This window comes from Rhinopithecus roxellana, chromosome 10 (genome assembly GCF_007565055.1).
Source record: "Rhinopithecus roxellana isolate Shanxi Qingling chromosome 10, ASM756505v1, whole genome shotgun sequence".
Classification (NCBI taxonomy): Eukaryota; Metazoa; Chordata; class Mammalia; order Primates; family Cercopithecidae; genus Rhinopithecus; species Rhinopithecus roxellana.
In genome coordinates, this window is record NC_044558.1 from 2,361,810 (window position 1) to 2,380,639 (window position 18,830).

The window sequence follows — 18,830 nt, forward strand, 5'->3', positions numbered from 1 at the left end:
GACTAGAGAAGGGCTCTTCACTCCATCTTTCCTTGGCTTTGTGTCGGCACTTAGTCACTCTACACCTCCCCACCCAACCCCAATTTTCCTAGAGCTCTAGAACGAGTGAAAGGTGGAGAGTTGCCTTTGCGGGGCAGGGGGCCAGAGTTAGGAGCTTTCTGAAACGTCCTCCTGCTAACCCCGGGAAGGTAAGCCTCTCCCAAGGTATCAAACAGGACACAATTTAGCAGTTGTACTTTTATTCACATCGTGTTTTGGCATTTTCCAGAGAAGGACAAGGAAGAGACAGGGTGGGGGAAAGACTGAGGCAGGAGGGCAAGGGGGGGGGTCCCTATTTCCCTCACATCCCTCCTTGACCAACCACACAGGGGCAAACAAAGGGGGAGGGGAGGCACAGGTGCTCACTCGCCTGGGAGAGGATACACAAAGCTACACCCACGCGCACAAATGAGACCCCTCCCTCCACACCAGGGGGCTGGGCAGGGCGACAGAGAAGCAGAGCACTGTGGATTCCGGGGGCAGGGGAAGCAACAAAGTCTCCTTACAGACAGGTGGCCGGCCCCTCCCATCCCCATCCTGCTCCATCCCCAGACTCTATCGCTGCCCCTCTGCTCTGCCTGGCCATTCTCCCACAGCCTCCAGCTTCTTCCCTGCTGCCGGGGACAAAAGGAAAAAGGGTACAGAGCAGAGGGGCTCAAGTCCATCCCTCAGCCCCTCTCCCTCATGCCAGGTGGTCTTCCCCTGCCCCCATTGGTAAGGGGTGAGGCAGGCTCTTAGCTGGCCACTCTCTGGTAGAAGTAGATGTAGCCCAGGTCCTTGGGCGGCTTCTCAGAGGCACACACTTTCTGGTCATTGTAGATCACCCATCTGGGGAAGTGGGGAAAACAGAAAACGATGAACAAACTGGGCATTCCAAGTGTCATATGTAGTCTCTCAGCCATGGCCCCTGGAAGTGCTCTCCACATTCTCTGCCCGTACCCCAAATCCACAGCCCAGCCACCACCTGCCGTAAGGGAGCTTGACAACCTAAAGGGTCGCGGCCCCTATTATGTCTTCAGATCCTCCAGTACCTCTGCAACCACCCCCAACCCATTCCAGGGAGGCAGGGGTTGGTAAGCTTTTTCTGAAAAGGGCCAGATAGTATTTGAGGTTCTGCAGGCCCTCTCTGGTCTCTGACAACGACTCAACTTTCCTGCCGCAGCGTGAAAACAGGCACAAACAAGTGTGTTCCAGTTCCAGTGAAACTTTATTTACAAAGGCAGGGCTCCTGGCCAGGCGTGGTGGCTCATGCCTGTAATCCTAGCACTTTGGGAGGCTGAGGCAGAAGAATCACTTGAGCTCAGGAGTTCAAGACCGGCCTGGGCAACATAGTGAGATCCCATCTCTATTTTAAAAAAAAGCTGGTGGCCAGATCTAGCCCTTGGGCCAATCACTGCTGCAAGACCTTCTGTCACTCTCTGGTACTTTATGTCCCCACCAGGCAGTCCCTTCACCTTCTCCCATAGCTATCCCAAGGACTTCCAGATGGCCCTCCTCATTCCCACCACCATTCTCCATTCAAAACACACATGGCCAGCACTCACCTGCCTTCCTTCTTGATGTGGCAGACGTAGTGACCACACATGGTCGAGGTGCCCATGTGACTAATGAAGGCAAAGAGCTGATACTCTAGAGGAGAGAGGGGGTCAGAGAAGGAAACAGAAGAGGAATGCTTGAGTGATAGTCCAAAGATACAGACAATAGCTCAGACTTAGGACAAAAGTTTCAGGGAATGTGAGGCAGGTACTGGGCCAGAGCCTGTCTCCATGTCAGAGAACCCCACCCTCAGATGCCACGTTGAGGTGGAGAGAAGCCCCTGACCCCTGAGAAGGGCAGAGCTGCCTGAATGAGGGATCTGGTGTAGCAGACTGACCAGATTCCACCAGGCCTGTCCTGCTTCCCGGGGACACTCACTTCCAGGACCATCCCGGACTTTAGGTCCCACTGGCACAGACTCGGAGATGGAGTCGGCAGCTGAGCGGCCCTCTGAGATGTCCATGGCAGCTTCAGCATCCAGGTCATCAATATGACTGAAGATCCAGTCCACAGCCCGTTCTAAACTATTGTTCTTGGAGAGGAAGGAAGCATTACTTTTTTTTTTTTTTTTTTTTTTGAGACAGTCTCGCTCTGTTGCCCAGACTGGAATGCAGTGGGGCAATCTCAGCTCCTCTCACTGCAAGCTCTGCCTCCCAGGTTCACGCCATTCTCCTGCCTTAGCCTCCCAATTAGCTGGGACTACAGGTGCTCGCCACCACGCCTGGCTAATTTTTTGTTTTTTTTTGAGATGGAGTTTTGCTCTTGTTGCCCAGGCTGGAGTACAGTAGCACGATCTTGGCTCACCACAACCTCCACTTCCCAGGTTCAAGTGATTTGCCTGCCTCAGCCTTCTCAAGTAGCTGGGATTACAGGTATGCGCCACCATGCCCAGCTAATTTTGTGTTTTTAGTAGAGATGGAGTTTCTCCATGTTGGTCAGGCTGGTCCCGAACTCCTGACCTCAGGTGATCCACCCGCCTCGGCCTCCCAAAGTGCTGGGATTACAGGCATAAGCCATCATGTCCGGCCAATTTTCTGTATTTTTTAGTAGAGATGGGGTTTCACCGTGTTAGCCAGGATGGTCTCGATCTCCTGACCTCGTGATCCGCCTGCCTCGGCCTCCCAAAGTGCTGGGATTACAGGCGTGAGCCACCGTGCCTGGCCACAGAGAAGCATTACTTTTTCTAACAAGTTCTGGGGCAAAAAAGCCAGCAGTAAATGCAGGCCTCAGCTCCTTCATCACAGTCACAAAAGAGTGGTGCCCAGCCTTGGCCAGACCACACCTGTTGTCTTTGGTCTTGCTCAAGAAGAATGGCCCCTCACTGCCCCCCACTTCTTCCCCACTGGCCCCATGTCCTTAGCTGGGGCAGCCCATACCGTGGCCCGCAGCGCTTTCAGGGCCTGGTCCCGGGAGAAGCCCATGGAGACAATGGTGGTCACACAGTCCTCGGGAGGGGGGTCGGCTGCTGCACTTGTGGAGCCCGGCCCGCTAGACCCAGGCAGGATGAGGGGGTTCGCAAAATCTGTGGATGTGAAGGGGTTGATTTGTTTGGGGGAGGATGGAGGCCCTGCCCCACCCTGCTCCCCACCCCAGGCTACCTGGATCATCCATGTGTGACATGACCCAGTTCATGGCGGCCTCGGCCCCGCTGTTGCCCGTGTAGTAGACAGCTTTGCGGCAGGCATCCATAGGGAAGCCCATCTCCACCAACTGGATGATGACTGATTCATCCAGCATGGGTGCTGCAATGGGAATTGTGGGTATAGGGACCGACTGACGGGGCCACTGTTTGCTCCTCCTCCCTCCCACAGGCCAGGACCCAGCCCTCTTCCAATCACCCATTCCATGCATTTTTCTCCCATGGATTGGCACCTTTATCCCAAAACTAAAATGACCACACAATTGTAATGTGGGTCCCTGCCCACTCTCACAGAATGGGCTCTGTTTCTGGAGCATGATACCCCCACCCTACCCAAACCAGGGAGGTAACAAGGGCAGAGAGGTCATTAGCTGGTACTGTTGCCATCCACACCCAGAAGGTGGCTGGGAGTGCTCTGGTGAGGCCCCATGTCAAATCAAAGAGGGCAGAGGAAATTTGAAAGGGAGGACAGGAGAAACACAAAGGACAGGGGCAGGGGATACAAGGCAGAGAGGCCCCCATCAGCACGGGAGAGAGACAGGCAGGAAGAAGAGTCACTAACATGTCGGAGAGGAGAAGTGAGGGGAGCAGAAGGAGTCTTCGTCTTCGTTGCCATAGAAACCAAGGCTACCTTTGGGCTCATCCGGAGTGACCAGGGGTGGGGCAATGTCTGGCAGCTCCTCCTCTCCAGGCTGCAGCCCTGTGCCCCTCAACTGGGAGATGTCGAGCTCCTCTGGCATCTCGATGGACACATCTGTGGGAAAAGGGTCACCTCAGCAGCTCCCGGAGGCCTACCTGGAAAGTGATTCGGGAACCTCAATCCCCTGCCCCCTGTGTCAGAACTGCTCTGTAAAGAGGAGCTGCTAAAAGCACGGCACCCATCTTAGGGGTCCCAGTATAAGACAAATAATACTAAGCCTGGGAGTCAGGAGGCCAGGATGCTGGTCCTAGATCTACCACAAATAAGCTATGAATAGGGCAGGGGGCCTAGAACTTGTGAGACAGAATGATTTTATACTCCTGTGAGTCTCAACTTCCTTATCTAGAAAATGAAGGTACATCATGAGTTTTCAAATGACAGTCAGGGACCTGTAAGACTCACGAGAATTAATTGTTTCAAGATTAGCAAAATGAAAACATCTTACCAATTATTAAAAAAAACTACAAAAATCACTTTTGGTTGTAAATCATGCCTATAATAATCAAAGAAGTCTTTTAATATTTTTAGTTAGTGCTTTCAAACTAGATACATTTTGAAACATTGGAGGTGACTTTTTTTCCCCTTTGAGAGGAAACAGAAACACTAGTTTATATGTGTTAAAGCCCCTTCTTTTTCTAGCATTTTCTGCGTAACCTCCCTCATTCCAGCAGCCATACCCAGTTTCTTGGGCACCCAGTCTAAGCCGAAGGTGAACTTCTTGATCTGGATGACCAGGTAGTCAGGGAATGAGGCAAATCGCGTGGTCCTAGGGAAGAGAGAATGTGCTGGTACCCAGAGAATGCCCAGGGTTTTCCTCTCCTGAAACTCCCACCTGGGGTTCAGCCTCTCATGGATAGAAGTCCCAATAACCCAGAAGATGCTCCATATTCTTCTCTTCCCCTGGGCAGGTGTCTAATGCCTGTCCTCAGCCAACAAGGAGCAGTAGAGGCCAGAAGGAAGGCTGTGAGCAAAAACAAAACAAAACAAAACAAAACAAAACAAAACAAGAAAAACGCCCAGGTGTGGTGGCTCATGCCTGCAATTCCAGCACTTTGGGAGGCCAGGGCAGGATGACTGCTTGAGCCCAGGAGTTAGAGACCAACCTGGGCAACACAGTGAGACCCTGTCTCTATTTAAAGAAAAAAAAGAAAAAGCCACACACAGAGGAAGAGCTGTTTCACTGGCAGGAGCAGCAAAAGGCTGAGTAGCTGACTCCCCAAGACCAAAGCCCTTTCTCAGGTCTCACGCCCGTACCAGGTGCCAATAGGTAGGCACAAAGTGGGGCTATTTGCTGGAAATCCAAATTCTGCCCACAGCTGATCCTAAGTGCCCGTGCTCCGCCATGACTGAGGGGGAGTGAAGAGAGGCTACGCTACAAAGAGACCCTGTGTCGCAGGAGAAGAGGGAGTGGTTAGGGCAGGACAAGGTGACAGATGCAGTCAGCACCTGTGTCTCCCCCTACCAGGGCCCCTTGGTTCCATGAGGGCCAGATTACCAGCCCAACTGATTCAGCCCTGAGATTCCAACCACAAAGGGATGAAAGAACAGGGAAGAGGCAGAAATATCCTCTGGGATGGCTCTGCCATAGACCCACAGCCTCAGGCCCCAACCAGAGGACTTACTTGACCGCTACTGACTTGGCCTGCAGGGCCGTGCTCCAGAAGTCATCCACCTGCTCAGGGGCCCCGTAGGCCTCCAGGCAAGAGCTGAAGGGCACCTGGGCCCGAACCAGTTCTGGCAGTGGCATCTTCTCCTCTTCGGCTTGCCGCTTCTTCTCCTCGTACTCCAGAAGCTCCTCTGGTGACAGAATGGGTTGGTGGATCCTTCAGAGTATGCTGCTTCTTTCCCTTCTTAGCCTCTCCCTACTGGCTCTGTGTCCGTATTTCAGTTCCTCTACCCTTCCAAGGCACCCCTGACACATGTCCAGTATGTCTCGCCTCTGTTTCCACACAGCTCTGCTAACAAGCTGAGAGTCCACTGGGCGAGGTTAACCCTACCTACTCCTGGTGGCCCAGACTGGAACCTTGGTGGTGGAGCAGGGCATTCCATGGACCCTGCTCCCATCAGGTGCCCAAGCATTCCTCCTGGACCTTAGCCTCCCACTGTGCCAAGGCCTTGCTGACGGAGCAGCCTACCTTTGTTAAGGGCTGCATCCATGGGCACAGGCAGCTGCATGATGTAGTCAACTCGCTGGGTGTACTTCACCTTCTCTGTGGCCAGGCACTTAATCTTTTCCTCCACCAAGAAGCGGAACACTTCATTCGGGTTTTCAGAGCTCCGGCAATTCCTCTATGGGAAAGAGGCAGGGTAGGGAGGTCTGGGCAGCCAGGGAACAGAATGGGGCCTGAAAGGTTCATGGGAGAGTCAGGGAGAGAAGGCAGACTACCACTCAGAACTCAGGGACACAAGAGCAGAGCAGAAACCTTCCCTAATTCACCAACCCCTCCCCATTTCTGGCCCCATCCCTGCACTGAGGTACTGTGCTGGAATGTCTGTATTTTTCTTTATGAGCAGTAAGTATTCTCACGTCATTGTCTTTGAGCGCAATCTGAATTGAGCTTTGAGCCCATCAAGGGTAAGGATCATCACCTTCACTCTCCTCCTTAGGTGCAAATACTGCTCACAGGGACATAGACCGTAGGGATTCAGGGATGGGACTGGGTTGGGGCTGACAGAGGGAGAAATGGGCAGGAAGGAGAGCGAGTAAACTGCAGGAAAATGAGGGTGTGCCATCTTCCCAGCCCTTACCTCCACCATGTTGATAAGGTGAAGGAAGAACTCCTGGGCATCCTGCTGCCGGTTGGTGGAGAATTCAGGGTGGCCCTTGCCGATGAGGGCCTTGAACATCCGAGGGGCAATGCCGTCTTGAACTTCCTGGCAAGAGTCAGGGCAGGGACTCAGCTGGGGCTCAGTGGTCATCCAGGGGCCTTCTTTAGACATCTCCCAGACCTCAGCTTCCCCACAATCCCAGGGCCTGAAAGGGACAGAGTCCTAGACGCACCTTCTGTTCTGGCACCCGCTCCCCATCGCCCGACTCTGGTACTGGCTTGGAATACTCCCCGGAGAGAAGGCCATGGCCCAGCTTGGCCCTGCGTTAATATCCAAGAAAACATTTCACTTCAGTCAACTAACGACCCTGTATGTCCCCAACTCAACCCCCTGCTCGTGGCTCTCCCTAGCTAACTCTTGACAATGTGAAAAACCTTAGATTCCATAGGAACCCAGCTCAAGACAGACAACACGCCCAGAGGACAGTCACCCGAATACTCCTAATAGGCCAGGGGTGGCCATGCATGGTGGCTCACGCCTGTAATCCCAGCAATTTGGGAGGCCGAGGTGGGCAGACCACGAGGTCAGGAGATCGAGACCATCCTGGCCAACATGATGAAACCCCATCTCTATTAAAAATATTTAAAAAATTAGCTGGGTGTGGTGGCGGGCACCTGTAGTCCCAGCTACTTGGGAGGCTGAGGCAGGAGAATCACTTGAACCCAGGAGGCCGAGGTTGTAGTGAGCTGAGATCGAGCCACTGCACTCCAGACTGGCAACAAAGCAAGACTCCGTCTCAAAAAAAAAAAAAACAAACAAACAAAGGCCAGGGGTTAAAGTGCTGTGCCCCCCAGGCGGTCATGGAGGAGGAAGGTATACGGCCATGACTCTCGACAGCTTTCCTATATAGGACCTGGTTACATACACCTGGGTGCTGAAGTCCTGGGTAGGGTCCGTCGGGGCATTCTGGAAGATCTTCTCCAGCTTATCCACATACCTAAAAGTCAAGGAAAGGACGGTTGGAGGGGCTCTGGCCTGAGCTCTGAGGAAAGGGAAGGGAACAAACATTTACTAATTCTGTGAATGGGCTCCCCTCAAGAGTGGGGAGTTGCTGTGGGTGAACCTTGGAGTCGCTTCTCTCCAGCAACCTGCCTGTTCTCCCCTTCTCAACTATGTCCAATGTGCAAGCACGCTGGGCGGCATAGGAGCCAGGGAGGGGGAAGGCAGCCTTGGATTAGGACAAGTGCAGTTCACGTTCTATTAGACAGAACTTGTTGACGTTCTGAGCATTCACATTCTAATTGTTCCCCAAATTCAAAAGTAAACTCATTTCTGCTGAGAACCTGCCTTTCTTCTTAGTGTACCAAGCCCCCTTCCTCCCCAAGTGATACATGTCCATGTTAGGTGTTCACCTGAGGTCACCGGCCTAAAATAAAGACCATCTGCTAACCCTTGAGTCTGTCAGAAGGCCACAGAGCCCTGGGACCTGGCACTCTGCACTATCAGTGGGGTTTGTGTGTTGGGGTGCTGGTGGTGCAGCTCCCTAACTACTTGCTCCCCTTACAGCATGTCAGCCAGAGTGTGACAGGAATTATTCTTTTTTTTTTTTTTTTTTTTAAAGAGAAGACAGGGTCTCACTATGTTGCCCAGGCTGGTCTCAACCTCCTGGGTTCAAGCAATTGTCCCATCTTGGCCTCCCAAAGTCCTGGGATTACAGGTATGGGCCAACACACCTAGGCGATAGGAACTACTCTAAGATGAGAATCAAACACAGAGGTGCCGAGGGCAGCTGAAGGAGGAGTATGCCCAGAGGGTGCTGACCAGGAGGGGCCTGGGGAAGGAGAGGGCACTACTCACTTCCTCTGGAAGTCAGGGATGCTGAAGAGCACCTGGACCACGGAGTTGAGGTAGCAGCTGTTACCCAGGTTCTGGATGCCTGTGTAGCCAGGCCCAAATAGGGGCTTGAGTGGCACACCCGACTCCTGGATCAGCTCCCATTCACCAATCCGCTGGTTCATGTCTATCTCCAACTCAGTCATCGTCTTGTCTGTCTGTGTGAGAAGGGGCACTTCAGACTGAGTGAGAAACTCAACCCTGTAGTTTTTACCTTGATCTCTCACTGAATCTAGGATGACACCCGACTGTGGCCTAGAATTTGTGGGATTACAGGCTCAAACATGGGAGGCATGTTGAGTATCATCCGGTTCAAGTTCTGGAAGGTCATACATAATTGTCCCAGAGGCTCTTTAGTCATCAGGGCCTCTGCTTGAATGAGGAATAAAAATTCCTTTTACCTGAAATGTTTTTCCCATCCTTAAGTTACCCCTAACCTCCTTCGCATTGTCACTTAAGCATCGTTTCCTCAGGGAAATGTCCCTGATCCCTAAACTAGGCCAGGTCACCCTGCTGTTAATTACTGTAGTACCCTCCGTCTCTCTTTCATAGTACCCACCACAGTTTGCAACTGTTCACTTATTTATCTGGGAATGTGACTAATGTCTGCCTTTTCTTCTAGAGTAGAATGCTTGTAAGCAAAAACCACATACGTCTTATTCACACAGCATCCAGCACATAGTAGGTACTCAGTACTATTCACTGAATACATGAGTTTAGATATTTAAAAGAAGCCCGTGTATCTTGGTGATGGGGTTAACTGGAAGATTTCTCCGAAACCCTACTTCAGCCTTAGGCGAAGAGGAGGGGCCCTCACGGGGCAGGAAGTAGAAGAGTCTGAAGTTGAAGGAGGTCTCACCTTCTGCATCTTCAGCATGTCAATGCCGAAGTGGGACAGGTGCTCAGCCAGGCTGGGGTCCAGGACCATATCATCCTCATCGTATGAGTACACGTCTAGAGCAGGAGGCAGGAAGAGAATCATGGGAAGTGGCTCAGGACTAGCCTGGCCACCATCCCATCCCTTGCCCAGAAGGGACTTGAGGGGACAGGAGGACAGCCAGTAAGGTCCACCCTCTTGGTTCCCTTGAATGTGAGTGAGGTCATGGCCCTTCTGGGACTGACTGTCAGGGAAGATAGACGAAACAGGGTGAGGATTGGAATTAACTGTGATTCTGTTTCTACCCGTGTAGGATAAGGTAAGACAAGCTTGATAGGAAAGGGATGAGGATTTGAGTGGGGAGTAATCAAAAATTTAGTCTCATCTGCAGTATTTTCCTTTTTTGAGACGGGTCTCTGTAGCCCAGGCTGGAGTCCAGTGGTGCAATCACAGCTCACTGCAGCCTCAACCTCCTGGGTGCTCAAGCAATCCTCCTGCCTCAGCCCCCTGGGTAGCTGAGAGTACAGGCAGGAGCTACCACACCCAGCCAATTTTTCTTTTTTTGTGTGTGTAGAGATGAGGTCTCCCTATGTTACCCAGGCTGGTCTCGAACTCCTGGGTTCAAGTGATCCTCCTGCCTTGGCCTCCCTAAGTGTTGGGATTGCAAACATGAGCCACTGCACCTATTTTCCTTTCTTATCAAGATAATGCATTCATGTATTATACATGTCACACGAAATTACTAACAAATGAAATACATTTAAGCATGAGAGTGGCTGGAGGAGGGGAGGCTGTACCAGCTCCATCAGGGGTGATGGTGCCCAGCTTGACAGCTAATGGGTAGCCTGTCTCCCGGTAGTGCTCCACAGCGTGGTTGTTGCCCCCACTGCCGTCGAAGTAGCGTCGCCCACAGAGGATGGAGCCATCCGTCAGGTTGAGCCACAGGTTCTCTCTCATGTCACACTTAGAGCACTTCCAGCCACTAACCCAGGGAGAAGAGAATCAGTGGAAATGTGGGTCGGGGATTTGTGGGAGTGGCAGAGAGAGGGGGCTCTGCAGGCCCCCTGCCAATCCAAGCTCTCTCTCTCCCCTCTCCTCTCCTCTGGCCATCCCCATGTCTTGTTCATTTCCAAGTTTCCCTTCCTGTCCTGCTTCCTACCCTCTCTCCCACCAGATCCCCCAGAAAAGTGGTCTCCATGTCCTTGCTCTGGGAGTGATGCCCGAGGCAGAGGGGCCAGGCCTCACCAGGGAGGGATTCGAGCAGGGTTGTCCAACTGCTTGAGGCTGAAGGCATGCTTAGACACCTGCCGTACTTCCCCATCCCATGCCTGCACCTCCTGCTTGCGGGAGGCTGAGTCAGCTGACAGTAGGGCCTCCACTGCACTGGTCACCTGGGGGAAGCAGAGGGTCAGAGGCAGTACCCAACCCCCTGCCCCACATGCCCCCTACCCCTTGGCCTTCAGCTTTGTCAGTGCTTGCCTCAGACATCACTACCCTGGCCCATCTTGCTCTAGAATCTTGGGTAGCGTGGGAGGGAGTCATACCCGATCTCTGACAATGTCAGGCAGTCCCCCCAATCCATCCCGGGCAATCTCCAGGTAATCTGGCAAAATGACAATCTTCACATCCTCGTCTAATTCAAACTTCTCCTCGCTAAGGTCAAACCCGCCTTCAACACCTGGAAGGACAGGGAAAGAGAGGGAGAGTAGAGCAATGACTACAGGTCAGCGTCCCTCCTCTGATCCAGTACCTCACTTGCCCCATCCAGAGTTCTAGGGCCATCAATCAGGCCCACTCTTTGGGGCTTTCCTGGTGCTGCTGAGAGCCAGAAAGACCAGCTCAGGCAGAAGAATAGAACTGCAGTGGTGCTCACCAATAGCCAGCCGCGTGGGCTTCTTCCGGGGTGGGTCTCCAGTGCCTGTAGTAGGGTCCTCCTCTTTCTGCAAAGAAGCAGGAAGGGCTGGATCAGCAATGAGCATGAGCGAAGGAACAAGTGGGGAGGAGGGACGGGAGGAGGTAGTGGTTCATCTCAGAATAAAGCTAAAAAACATCTGTGCCAAGCTTTAATGACACAAAAGTAGGTAAAAAAAGAAACTGAGTCCAATAGTAGGTCAGAATGGAACAGAATGTACCCAGGCCTTGCCCCAGCCCTGTCCCTACCAGACGCCGGGTCCGCCGGAGGTGCAAGTAGACTCGCTGGCCGGTCTTATTGAAATGTCTCTCCACATACTGTTTCCCGAAGCCCAGAAATGTGTTCATACAGATGTAGAGGCCCCCCTCAGACTCCTGCAGGACAAGAGGTAAGGGTGAAAACACGAGGAGGTGATGAAGCCTGGTCAGGTGAGGAAACCAAAACCTGGAGTCAGAAACCGCTGGGTTCCAGAAGACATGTTCCGTCCTCTAACACTGTGTGGCCCCTGGCAAGTTATTTAGCCTTTTAGGACCTGGGACATAGCTAAGATTCTCCCCATTTCCTCCCATGGCTTTGATAACAACCAGCAAGGGCATCAGGGGGCTGAGGAACACCAGCTCATCTTCGCCATTCAACCCCCGTCTCCATTTATCTTTCCACCTGCTCCTTCTTGGGCTTTGGAGCTCTTTCATCAATCACAGAGGGCTTCCTTCGCCTCCTTCCTGGGGCTAACAGATCCAGAAAGTCAATGGGGATCAAATATTGTGGGCTTCCAGTGCTGGAGATGACATTCAAGGGGAAAAGGGTCCCTCCGTGGGAGAGGAAAGACTTTCATGTCAGACACTGAACCCAAACCAGGGACACCTAAGACAAACCCTATCTGATCTCCATGATTCCGAAAACCTTCCAGACCGGAGGAGCCGAGATTCCAGCACCTGAACAGTATATGTGATCCGAGTGTGCTAGCAAGCAAAAATACCTTTCCTTTAAAAAAAAAAAAATTTGATTTTAGAGATGGGGTCTCACTCTGTCACCCAGGCTGGAGTGCAGTGGCACAATCATAGGCCCCTGCAGCCTCAACCTCCCAGGCTCAAGTGATCCTTCTGCTTCAGTCTCCAAAGAAGCTGTGACTACAGGCACACATCACCATGCCTAGATTTTTTTCTTTTTTTAGAGATGGAGTCTCACTATGTTGCTTAGGCTGGTCTTTAACTTGTGGCCTTGAACAATTCTTCCACCCTGGCTTCCCAGAGTGCTGGGATTACAACAGTGAGACTAAACATCCAGCCAAAAACACCTTTCCTTTACCACACTCTACCAGGTAGTCAAACCCTGGTCCACACTGTGAGTCTTCTCCCTCCTCTCCTGCTGAAGTGTGGCTCCAGGGAAACAATGACTTGTTAGGGACTCACAGCTAAACCTGCACCCCATCTGGCAGGGTCATGAAGTCCAGCATTCTATAGCCACCACCCTCTCTCCTCTGCCTCCCCTCTGACCAATAAGATCCCTGCTGAAGTCCCAACTATCACCAATCTCAAAGCCATCCCCTTGTGACAACAATCTCACAACACTTGCTGAGATAGCTAGAACGCACATAACCATGAAAACAGGGACAAATGGGTGTCCACCCAGAAACACAGCTGAGAAGGGGATGGGCTTCCCCCAAAGCTGGCCAAGTTTTCCGGTGCCTTTGTAAAGAGTGATGGAGAAAGTGGAGAAGGAAATTGGGGAAAATAAGGGTCTTCCCTCAGATTCAAGGCTTTGAGCAACAACAGGCATCCTCTTCCAGGAATAAAAGTCTCGGTGGCCTTGAACATTTCTCTGCTGTGATATGAAAAATAGTGCACTAAGGTAGTTCTCGGTCCCATAGATTGCTCTGTACCACCTCCTAGAACAGTGTGTACTGCAAGTTCATGAACAAATAGAGCATTTCTCACCAGGGAGGTCAACTAAGCTTTCTACTATGAACCCAAATTGAAGGTAACCAAATATGTTGGAAGTTGGTTAGCAAAGAACTAGGGCACATTGAAAATCTCTTGACTTGGGGTGAAAGAGGGAAAGTGTCAGAAGATTACAAAAACCCTTTTTGGATTATTCAAAGCCATTACTAAGGAGAGAGACAGGAGTGAATGTAAGTGTAAAGAGGGGCCCACTGACTTCTACCATCTGCTGGTAATTTAAAAAAACCTTTCCCTCCTGGGAAGACTGTGGGCGCTCTGAAGTGATTAAACTCCTCTGTTGGAAATTAAAGATGCTGATTTCACCAAGGATTGGGAACCCTGGAGCTCTGCTCTGCGCAGTCCTCTTTTACCTCTGCCAAAGCCAGACTTTAGAGAAGCAGCACATTGTCTGAGGCCCAGATCAAAGCCTAGTAAACCAAGCAAACCACAAATCACAGTGATGATCCTGAACTGGGCCTCACATCATGCCATTCTACTCAGTACTGGTGATGCAGTAATGAAGGCTTTCCACTCTGACTTGCAGTTTTCAGGCCATGAGCTGGTCTGGCAGAATACCCTGGGCAGGGCCCAGCAGCTTGAGGGGAGGGGTGGTGAGGGGGGCGGATCCCAACCAAGCTGCTGCCTTCTCAGTTCAGGCCCCAAAGGGCCTCCGCTTGAGGGTGACACAGGAAGGCAGAACTGCAGGAAGGGAGGTACCAGGTGGAGCCTGCAAAACGTGAAGCATGGTGTGGGAGGTGGCTTTGTGTAACTAGCCAAGAGTGGGAGCGGGATGGGAAAGAGGCCTTAGCATCCTCTAAGAAAGAAACCACCACTCTAGGAATACTTTAAAAGGGGTTATCTCAGCTGTCTGTGATAGGCTGGGGGGCGGGGGAAGGGTGGGGGCTGCGGCCATTGCTCACTTCAAAGGAGAAACGACTAGAGCTTTCCTCTCCTCTTTCCTCCCCTCCCCGCCCCCTGTCCGTTTTAACCACAGGGTGAAGGCTCTCTAGCTCTTCCTTTCTCAGAACGGGACTTCTTGAGAGCCCATTCCCCGACTATTAACCGCCTAGGAACTGCGGTCCCCACCCCACAACTCCAACCCCGGCCGAGAACAGTGGGGAGTCGTCCCCATCACTCCCACACGAGACTACAAAACCCGGAGAGCCGTGCGCGGCAGACAAGGCCGACTGCCAGGTTTTCTCAGGGGTCCACCTGGGGGATGTAGTCCGACGGTCTGGCTGCGCCCCTAGCTTAGAACGGCAACGAGGGCAGTGAGCGACTACAATGCCCACAGTGCTCCACGAGGCGGGGAGCTGCCGAGGTGAGCGCGGCGGCTTCCGGGGGCGGTAGTCACAAGACAGCCGCAGTTAATGAAAGGCAACGGCAGAGTGGAGCGTCGGAGACTACAAGTCCCATGGTGCATCGCAAGGAGGCGGTAGCCCAAGCCTTGCAGGCCCCAGCGGAATGACCAGGGCGATGGAAGGCAGTCGTGCTCGTTGCGGGCGTGGGGAATGGGCTTACCGGCGTGTCGAAAGAGAAGGCGCACTCGTCTTTGTGGACCCGGTCTCCAGCCTTAGGGACCCGGATCGTCGGTAATACTGACAGCAGCGCCTCCTCACTCAGCTCCGCCATGACACCGGCAGCAGCTTCTCCACACACCGCCGCTCCCACCGTTCCTAGTCTCCTCCCCTGTCCCTGCCGTCCAATGAGCGCCACTCGTTAGGGGCATGCGCCGCGGGGACGACGCGCGAGAATGGCAGTTGGACACAGCCTGCCTGCCGGTGCTCCGCCCTTGCCCCGCGCTTGACCGACGCCAATGAGAGGCGCTCCTAAGGCAATTGATGGTTGAAAGAACCAATCCCACTCCTCCAGGGCGGGAGCGCACGTAGAGCAGCTGGGTGGGCTCCGAAGTTGCAGCTGCTCCGGCTCCGGGACGTTTAGGGTCGCTTTGCGTGCCTTCTACTGAAGAGCAGGAACTGACGGTTGTTTTAAGTCTCTCACTTCCAGAAAGTTTCCTGGGGACCTGTCCCGTCCGAAAGTCGAGGGGCAGTTGTCTTGGTATTTGAAAAGGGGGTATCCAGTGAGGCGGAGCTTGAGGGGGTGGTGTCGAGTGATTGATAAAGCTGTCAACCAATAAGGCTACTATCGCTCGCCTCAGGAAAACCACGACTCCAGCTGGATGTGCGCATAATAGCGTAATCACTCATAATTCTATTTTGTTTAATAAAATAATTCGTTCTTGAGACTAGACGTCTCGAAAGCGAAGACTGGCACTCCTCAGTCTACCACGGACGGCTCGCAGGCCGATACTGAACAGAAGTACCCTTATCAAGGAGGCGTCACCTCTGGGCAAGCCTAGCATCAGTCCATTGACCCCCTACAGTCACCATGATAGACGTTCTCCCAGACCAACAGCTTCCTTTGGCTCGAGGCGGGTCTTACGTGGAGGGCCTATGGATCTACGCCGGCTCAGCCAATAGGGTCAGGGCAGGGGGCGTGGCGGGAAGTTTGAAACTGGTAACTTCGGGAGTTGAGCCACGAGCTGTTGTGCACCCAGAGGGGGAATTGGAGCCCGGTAAGTGATTTGAATAATTTAATAAACAAGTTAGCGGGCTCGGCAGGCCCAGAATGAGCCATTTTGTCAGCTGCAGCAGTCATTAACTCCGCAGAGGCCTCTGGTCCCCCTCCAGGAAGTTTCTTCACTGGAAACTGGGAAGATAGGGTGGTTTAGGGTTGAGGGTCCGACGTGGACGGGATAAGGGCTGAGACCTCAGTCACTTCTCACAGGCATTCCTTCCTCTTCCCGGGCTGGCCCTTGCCCCCACCCTGCAACTCCTGGTTGAGATGGGCTCAGCCAAGAGCGTCCCGGTCACACCAGCGCGGCCTCCGCCGCACAACAAGCATCTGGCTCGAGTGGCGGACCCCCGTTCACCTAGTGCTGGCATCCTGCGCACTCCCATCCAGGTACTCTGGGCCAGAGTGGGAAAGGCAGAGAATGTCTGAATTCTTGGGCCTCTTCCTAACCTGATTTTGAGAGAGCCCTCATGTGCCCACCCTTATCCTGGCCTTATTTTCTGCATTCTCAATCTGTGTGGGGTAGACTGGATATCTGAGGGTCTTGGTAATTCCTTCCTGAAATATGGGGAGGAGAGGAGAGAAGAGTCAGGGCCCAGACTTGTTCTAGCCTATGGTCTTGACAGGTGGAGAGCTCTCCACAGCCAGGCCTACCAGCAGGGGAGCAACTGGAGGGTCTTAAACATGCCCAGGACTCAGATCCCCGCTCTCCTACTCTTGGTATTGCTCGGACACCTATGAAGACCAGCAGTGGAGGTAAGTGTTGGGCCCAGGGAATGCTGATGAAACTGTCATCTATTATTCTTGGGTAGGGTCCATGAAGCCATTCTCTCAGGGATCTTTAAAGGGTCCTCCATCCTCCTGCTTCGGACCCATCTCACTCTTATCTCAATGTTTTGTTCCAGCCTGGGTGCGGTGGCTTATGCCTGTAATCCCAGCACTTTGGAAGGCCAGGGTGGTCAGATCGCTTGAGCCCAGGAGTTCAAGACCAGCCTAGGCAACATGGCAAAACCCCATCTCTACAAAAAATACGCGCGCGCGCGCGCACACACCCACACCCACCCACACACACACACACACACACACACACACACACACAAGCAAGGTGGCATGGGCCTGTGATCCCAGCTACTCAGGAGGCTGAGGTGGAAGGATTTCTTGAGCCCACGAGGTCAAGGCTGCAGTGAACTGTGATCATGCCGCTGCACTCCAGCCTGGGGGACAGAGCAAGCCCCATCTCAAAAGAAAAGAAAAGAGAAAAGAAAAATTGCTCCCTTTCACCTTGATTTCCTTGATTTCTCTCTTCCCACTTGCTCACCCACCTGGGCATGAGTCCTAAGGTTCCTGTATCTTTTGCTCCTTGCTGAATGTTGCGTATCAGAAGGTCACTGTTCACTTCACTTTCTTCCTCTAGACCCCCCAAGCCCACTGGTGAAACAGCTGAGTGAAGTATTTGAAACTGAAGACTCTAAATCAAATCTTCCCCCAGAGCCTGTTCTGCCCCCGGAGGCACCTTTATCTTCTGAATTGGACTTGCCTCTGGGTACCCCGTTATCTGCTGAGGAACAGATGCCACCTTGGAACCAGACTGAGTTCCCCTCCAAACAGGTGTTTTCCAAGGAGGAAGCAAGACAGCCCACAGAAAGCCCTGTGGCCAGCCAGAGCTCCGACAAGCCCTCAAGGGACCCCGAGACTCCCAGATCTTCAGGTACAGAATTTAAAGGCAAGATGTAGGGAAGATAAGCTAGGATAATGTTTGGGGATAAGGTCCCTGGGTGAGTGTGGGAGGAATAAACTGTGAGTCCTAGTTTTAGGTCCTTGCTTTAACTCCTTACCCACCCCAGGTTCTATGCGCAATAGATGGAAACCAAACAGCAGCAAGGTACTAGGGAGATCCCCCCTCACCATCCTGCAGGATGACAACTCCCCTGGCACCCTGACACTACGACAGGTAAAGGAAGAGAAGGTGAAAGCTGTTACTAGGATATCCAACGTAGAGGGTGGGAGACCCTTTTACCCAGATCTTCCCTCTCCTGAACAGCAACCCCCCAACTCATATACTGCCGTTTTCAGGGTAAGCGGCCTTCACCCTTAAGTGAAAATGTTAGTGAACTAAAGGAAGGAGCCATTCTTGGAACTGGACGACCTCTGAAAACTGGAGGACGAACATGGGAGCAAGGCCAGGACCATGACAAGGAAAATCAGCACTTTCTCTTGGTGGAGGGCTAGGCCTTGCATGGCCCCAGCAATGCAGTCACCCAGGGCCTGGTGGCATCTGTGTCCTCTCACCCCTTCTTTCCCAGGGATACTGAGGAAAGGCTTGTTTTCTTAAGACTCCTCCTCAACTACCAAACTGGCACTCAGAGCTTTATTGGGCTTTCTTTGTGTCTTGTGTGTTTCTTTTATATTAAAGGAAGTGATTTTAAATGTTACTTTAAAAAGGTATATGTAACCCTGGCACCGAGTTTTCTGTGTGTAGAATGGCAGCCTAGAGACCTTGTGTTCCCTGGCCTGAGCCTACTGATGCTCTGAGCTCCCTTTGCACATCTCCCTTAAACCATGGTGTCCCCACGGCTCCGTCCTTGGCCCTTTCCTCCTGCTCTTCCTAGGTGTTTACTCCTAGGGCTTTAGCTATCACTTCCCTATATTCTGGTAACTTCCAGGCCTCTCTCTCTCTAACCCTGACCTTTATCCAGCTGCCCTATAAGTACTTCAAAGTCAGTTTGTCTAAAACTGAATTCATGATCTTCCCCCAAAAGCTAGTCCTCATTCCCTCTTCCCTATCCTTGTGAATGACAGCATTACCTACCCAGCCACCAAACTCAAACCTTGGCCATTATCTCAAATCCTTCCCTCCCAATATCCTATATCCTAGCATGTGGTCACTAAATCCTGGTGATTCCACATTTTGTTTGTTTGCTTGTTTTTTTAGAGGCAGGGTCTTGCTCTGT

At 52.5% G+C, this 18,830-nt stretch overlaps 2 protein-coding genes across 8 annotated transcripts; one reads left to right on the plus strand and one right to left on the minus strand.

Moving 5' to 3' along the window:
• Positions 1 to 222: 222 nt before the first annotated feature.
• On the minus strand, positions 223 to 14,999 carry USP5 (ubiquitin specific peptidase 5). Of its 2 annotated transcripts, none has more exons than XM_010385904.2 (20): positions 14,827 to 14,999; positions 11,614 to 11,739; positions 11,327 to 11,393; positions 10,998 to 11,131; positions 10,699 to 10,844; positions 10,251 to 10,435; positions 9,436 to 9,530; positions 8,541 to 8,734; positions 7,609 to 7,680; positions 6,916 to 7,003; positions 6,663 to 6,788; positions 6,050 to 6,203; positions 5,537 to 5,711; positions 4,592 to 4,680; positions 3,846 to 3,968; positions 3,174 to 3,317; positions 2,952 to 3,097; positions 1,954 to 2,107; positions 1,584 to 1,668; positions 223 to 867 (listed from the first exon to the last, which is right to left on the minus strand). In XM_010385904.2, exons 1-20 carry the CDS (start codon positions 14,935 to 14,937, stop codon positions 774 to 776), a joined length of 2,508 nt encoding a protein of 835 aa, XP_010384206.1. In that variant the 5' UTR covers positions 14,938 to 14,999; the 3' UTR covers positions 223 to 773. The 2 variants fall into 2 exon arrangements, with proteins under 2 accessions (XP_010384206.1, XP_010384205.1); XM_010385903.2 differs by having other exon boundaries at positions 3,777 to 3,968.
• Positions 15,000 to 15,186: 187 nt separating this feature from the next.
• Positions 15,187 to 18,335, plus strand: CDCA3 (cell division cycle associated 3). 6 transcript variants are annotated; one of them, XM_010385909.2, is made up of 6 exons: positions 15,187 to 15,880; positions 16,093 to 16,269; positions 16,506 to 16,635; positions 17,294 to 17,587; positions 17,724 to 17,830; positions 17,953 to 18,326. In XM_010385909.2, exons 2-6 carry the CDS (start codon positions 16,150 to 16,152, stop codon positions 18,106 to 18,108), a joined length of 807 nt encoding a protein of 268 aa, XP_010384211.1. In that variant the 5' UTR covers positions 15,187 to 15,880; positions 16,093 to 16,149; the 3' UTR covers positions 18,109 to 18,326. The 6 variants fall into 6 exon arrangements, with proteins under 6 accessions (XP_010384211.1, XP_010384212.1, XP_010384213.1 ...); XM_010385910.2 differs by having other exon boundaries at positions 17,369 to 17,587; XM_030939853.1 differs by having other exon boundaries at positions 15,243 to 15,880; positions 17,724 to 17,845; positions 17,953 to 18,335.
• The last annotated feature ends 495 nt before the right edge of the window (positions 18,336 to 18,830 follow it).

Bases quoted from the DNA above. Each gene is read 5' to 3' on its own strand.
- USP5 (XM_010385903.2), bottom strand. From the start codon at position 14,937: ATGGCGGAGCTGAGTGAGGAGGCGCTGCTGTCAGTATTACCGACGATC. The intron at 6,789-6,915 runs GTGCGTCTAGGA...GACTCTTGCCAG, and splicing joins AGCGGGTGCCAGAACAGAAG to GAAGTTCAAGACGGCATTGC. The intron at 2,108-2,951 runs GTATGGGCTGCC...TTCCTCTCCAAG, and splicing joins TGAAAGCGCTGCGGGCCACG to AACAATAGTTTAGAACGGGC.
- CDCA3 (XM_030939853.1), top strand. From the start codon at position 16,150: ATGGGCTCAGCCAAGAGCGTCCCGGTCACACCAGCGCGGCCTCCGCCG. The intron at 16,270-16,505 runs GTACTCTGGGCC...TGGTCTTGACAG, and splicing joins TCCTGCGCACTCCCATCCAG to GTGGAGAGCTCTCCACAGCC. The intron at 16,636-17,293 runs GTAAGTGTTGGG...TTCTTCCTCTAG, and splicing joins TATGAAGACCAGCAGTGGAG to ACCCCCCAAGCCCACTGGTG.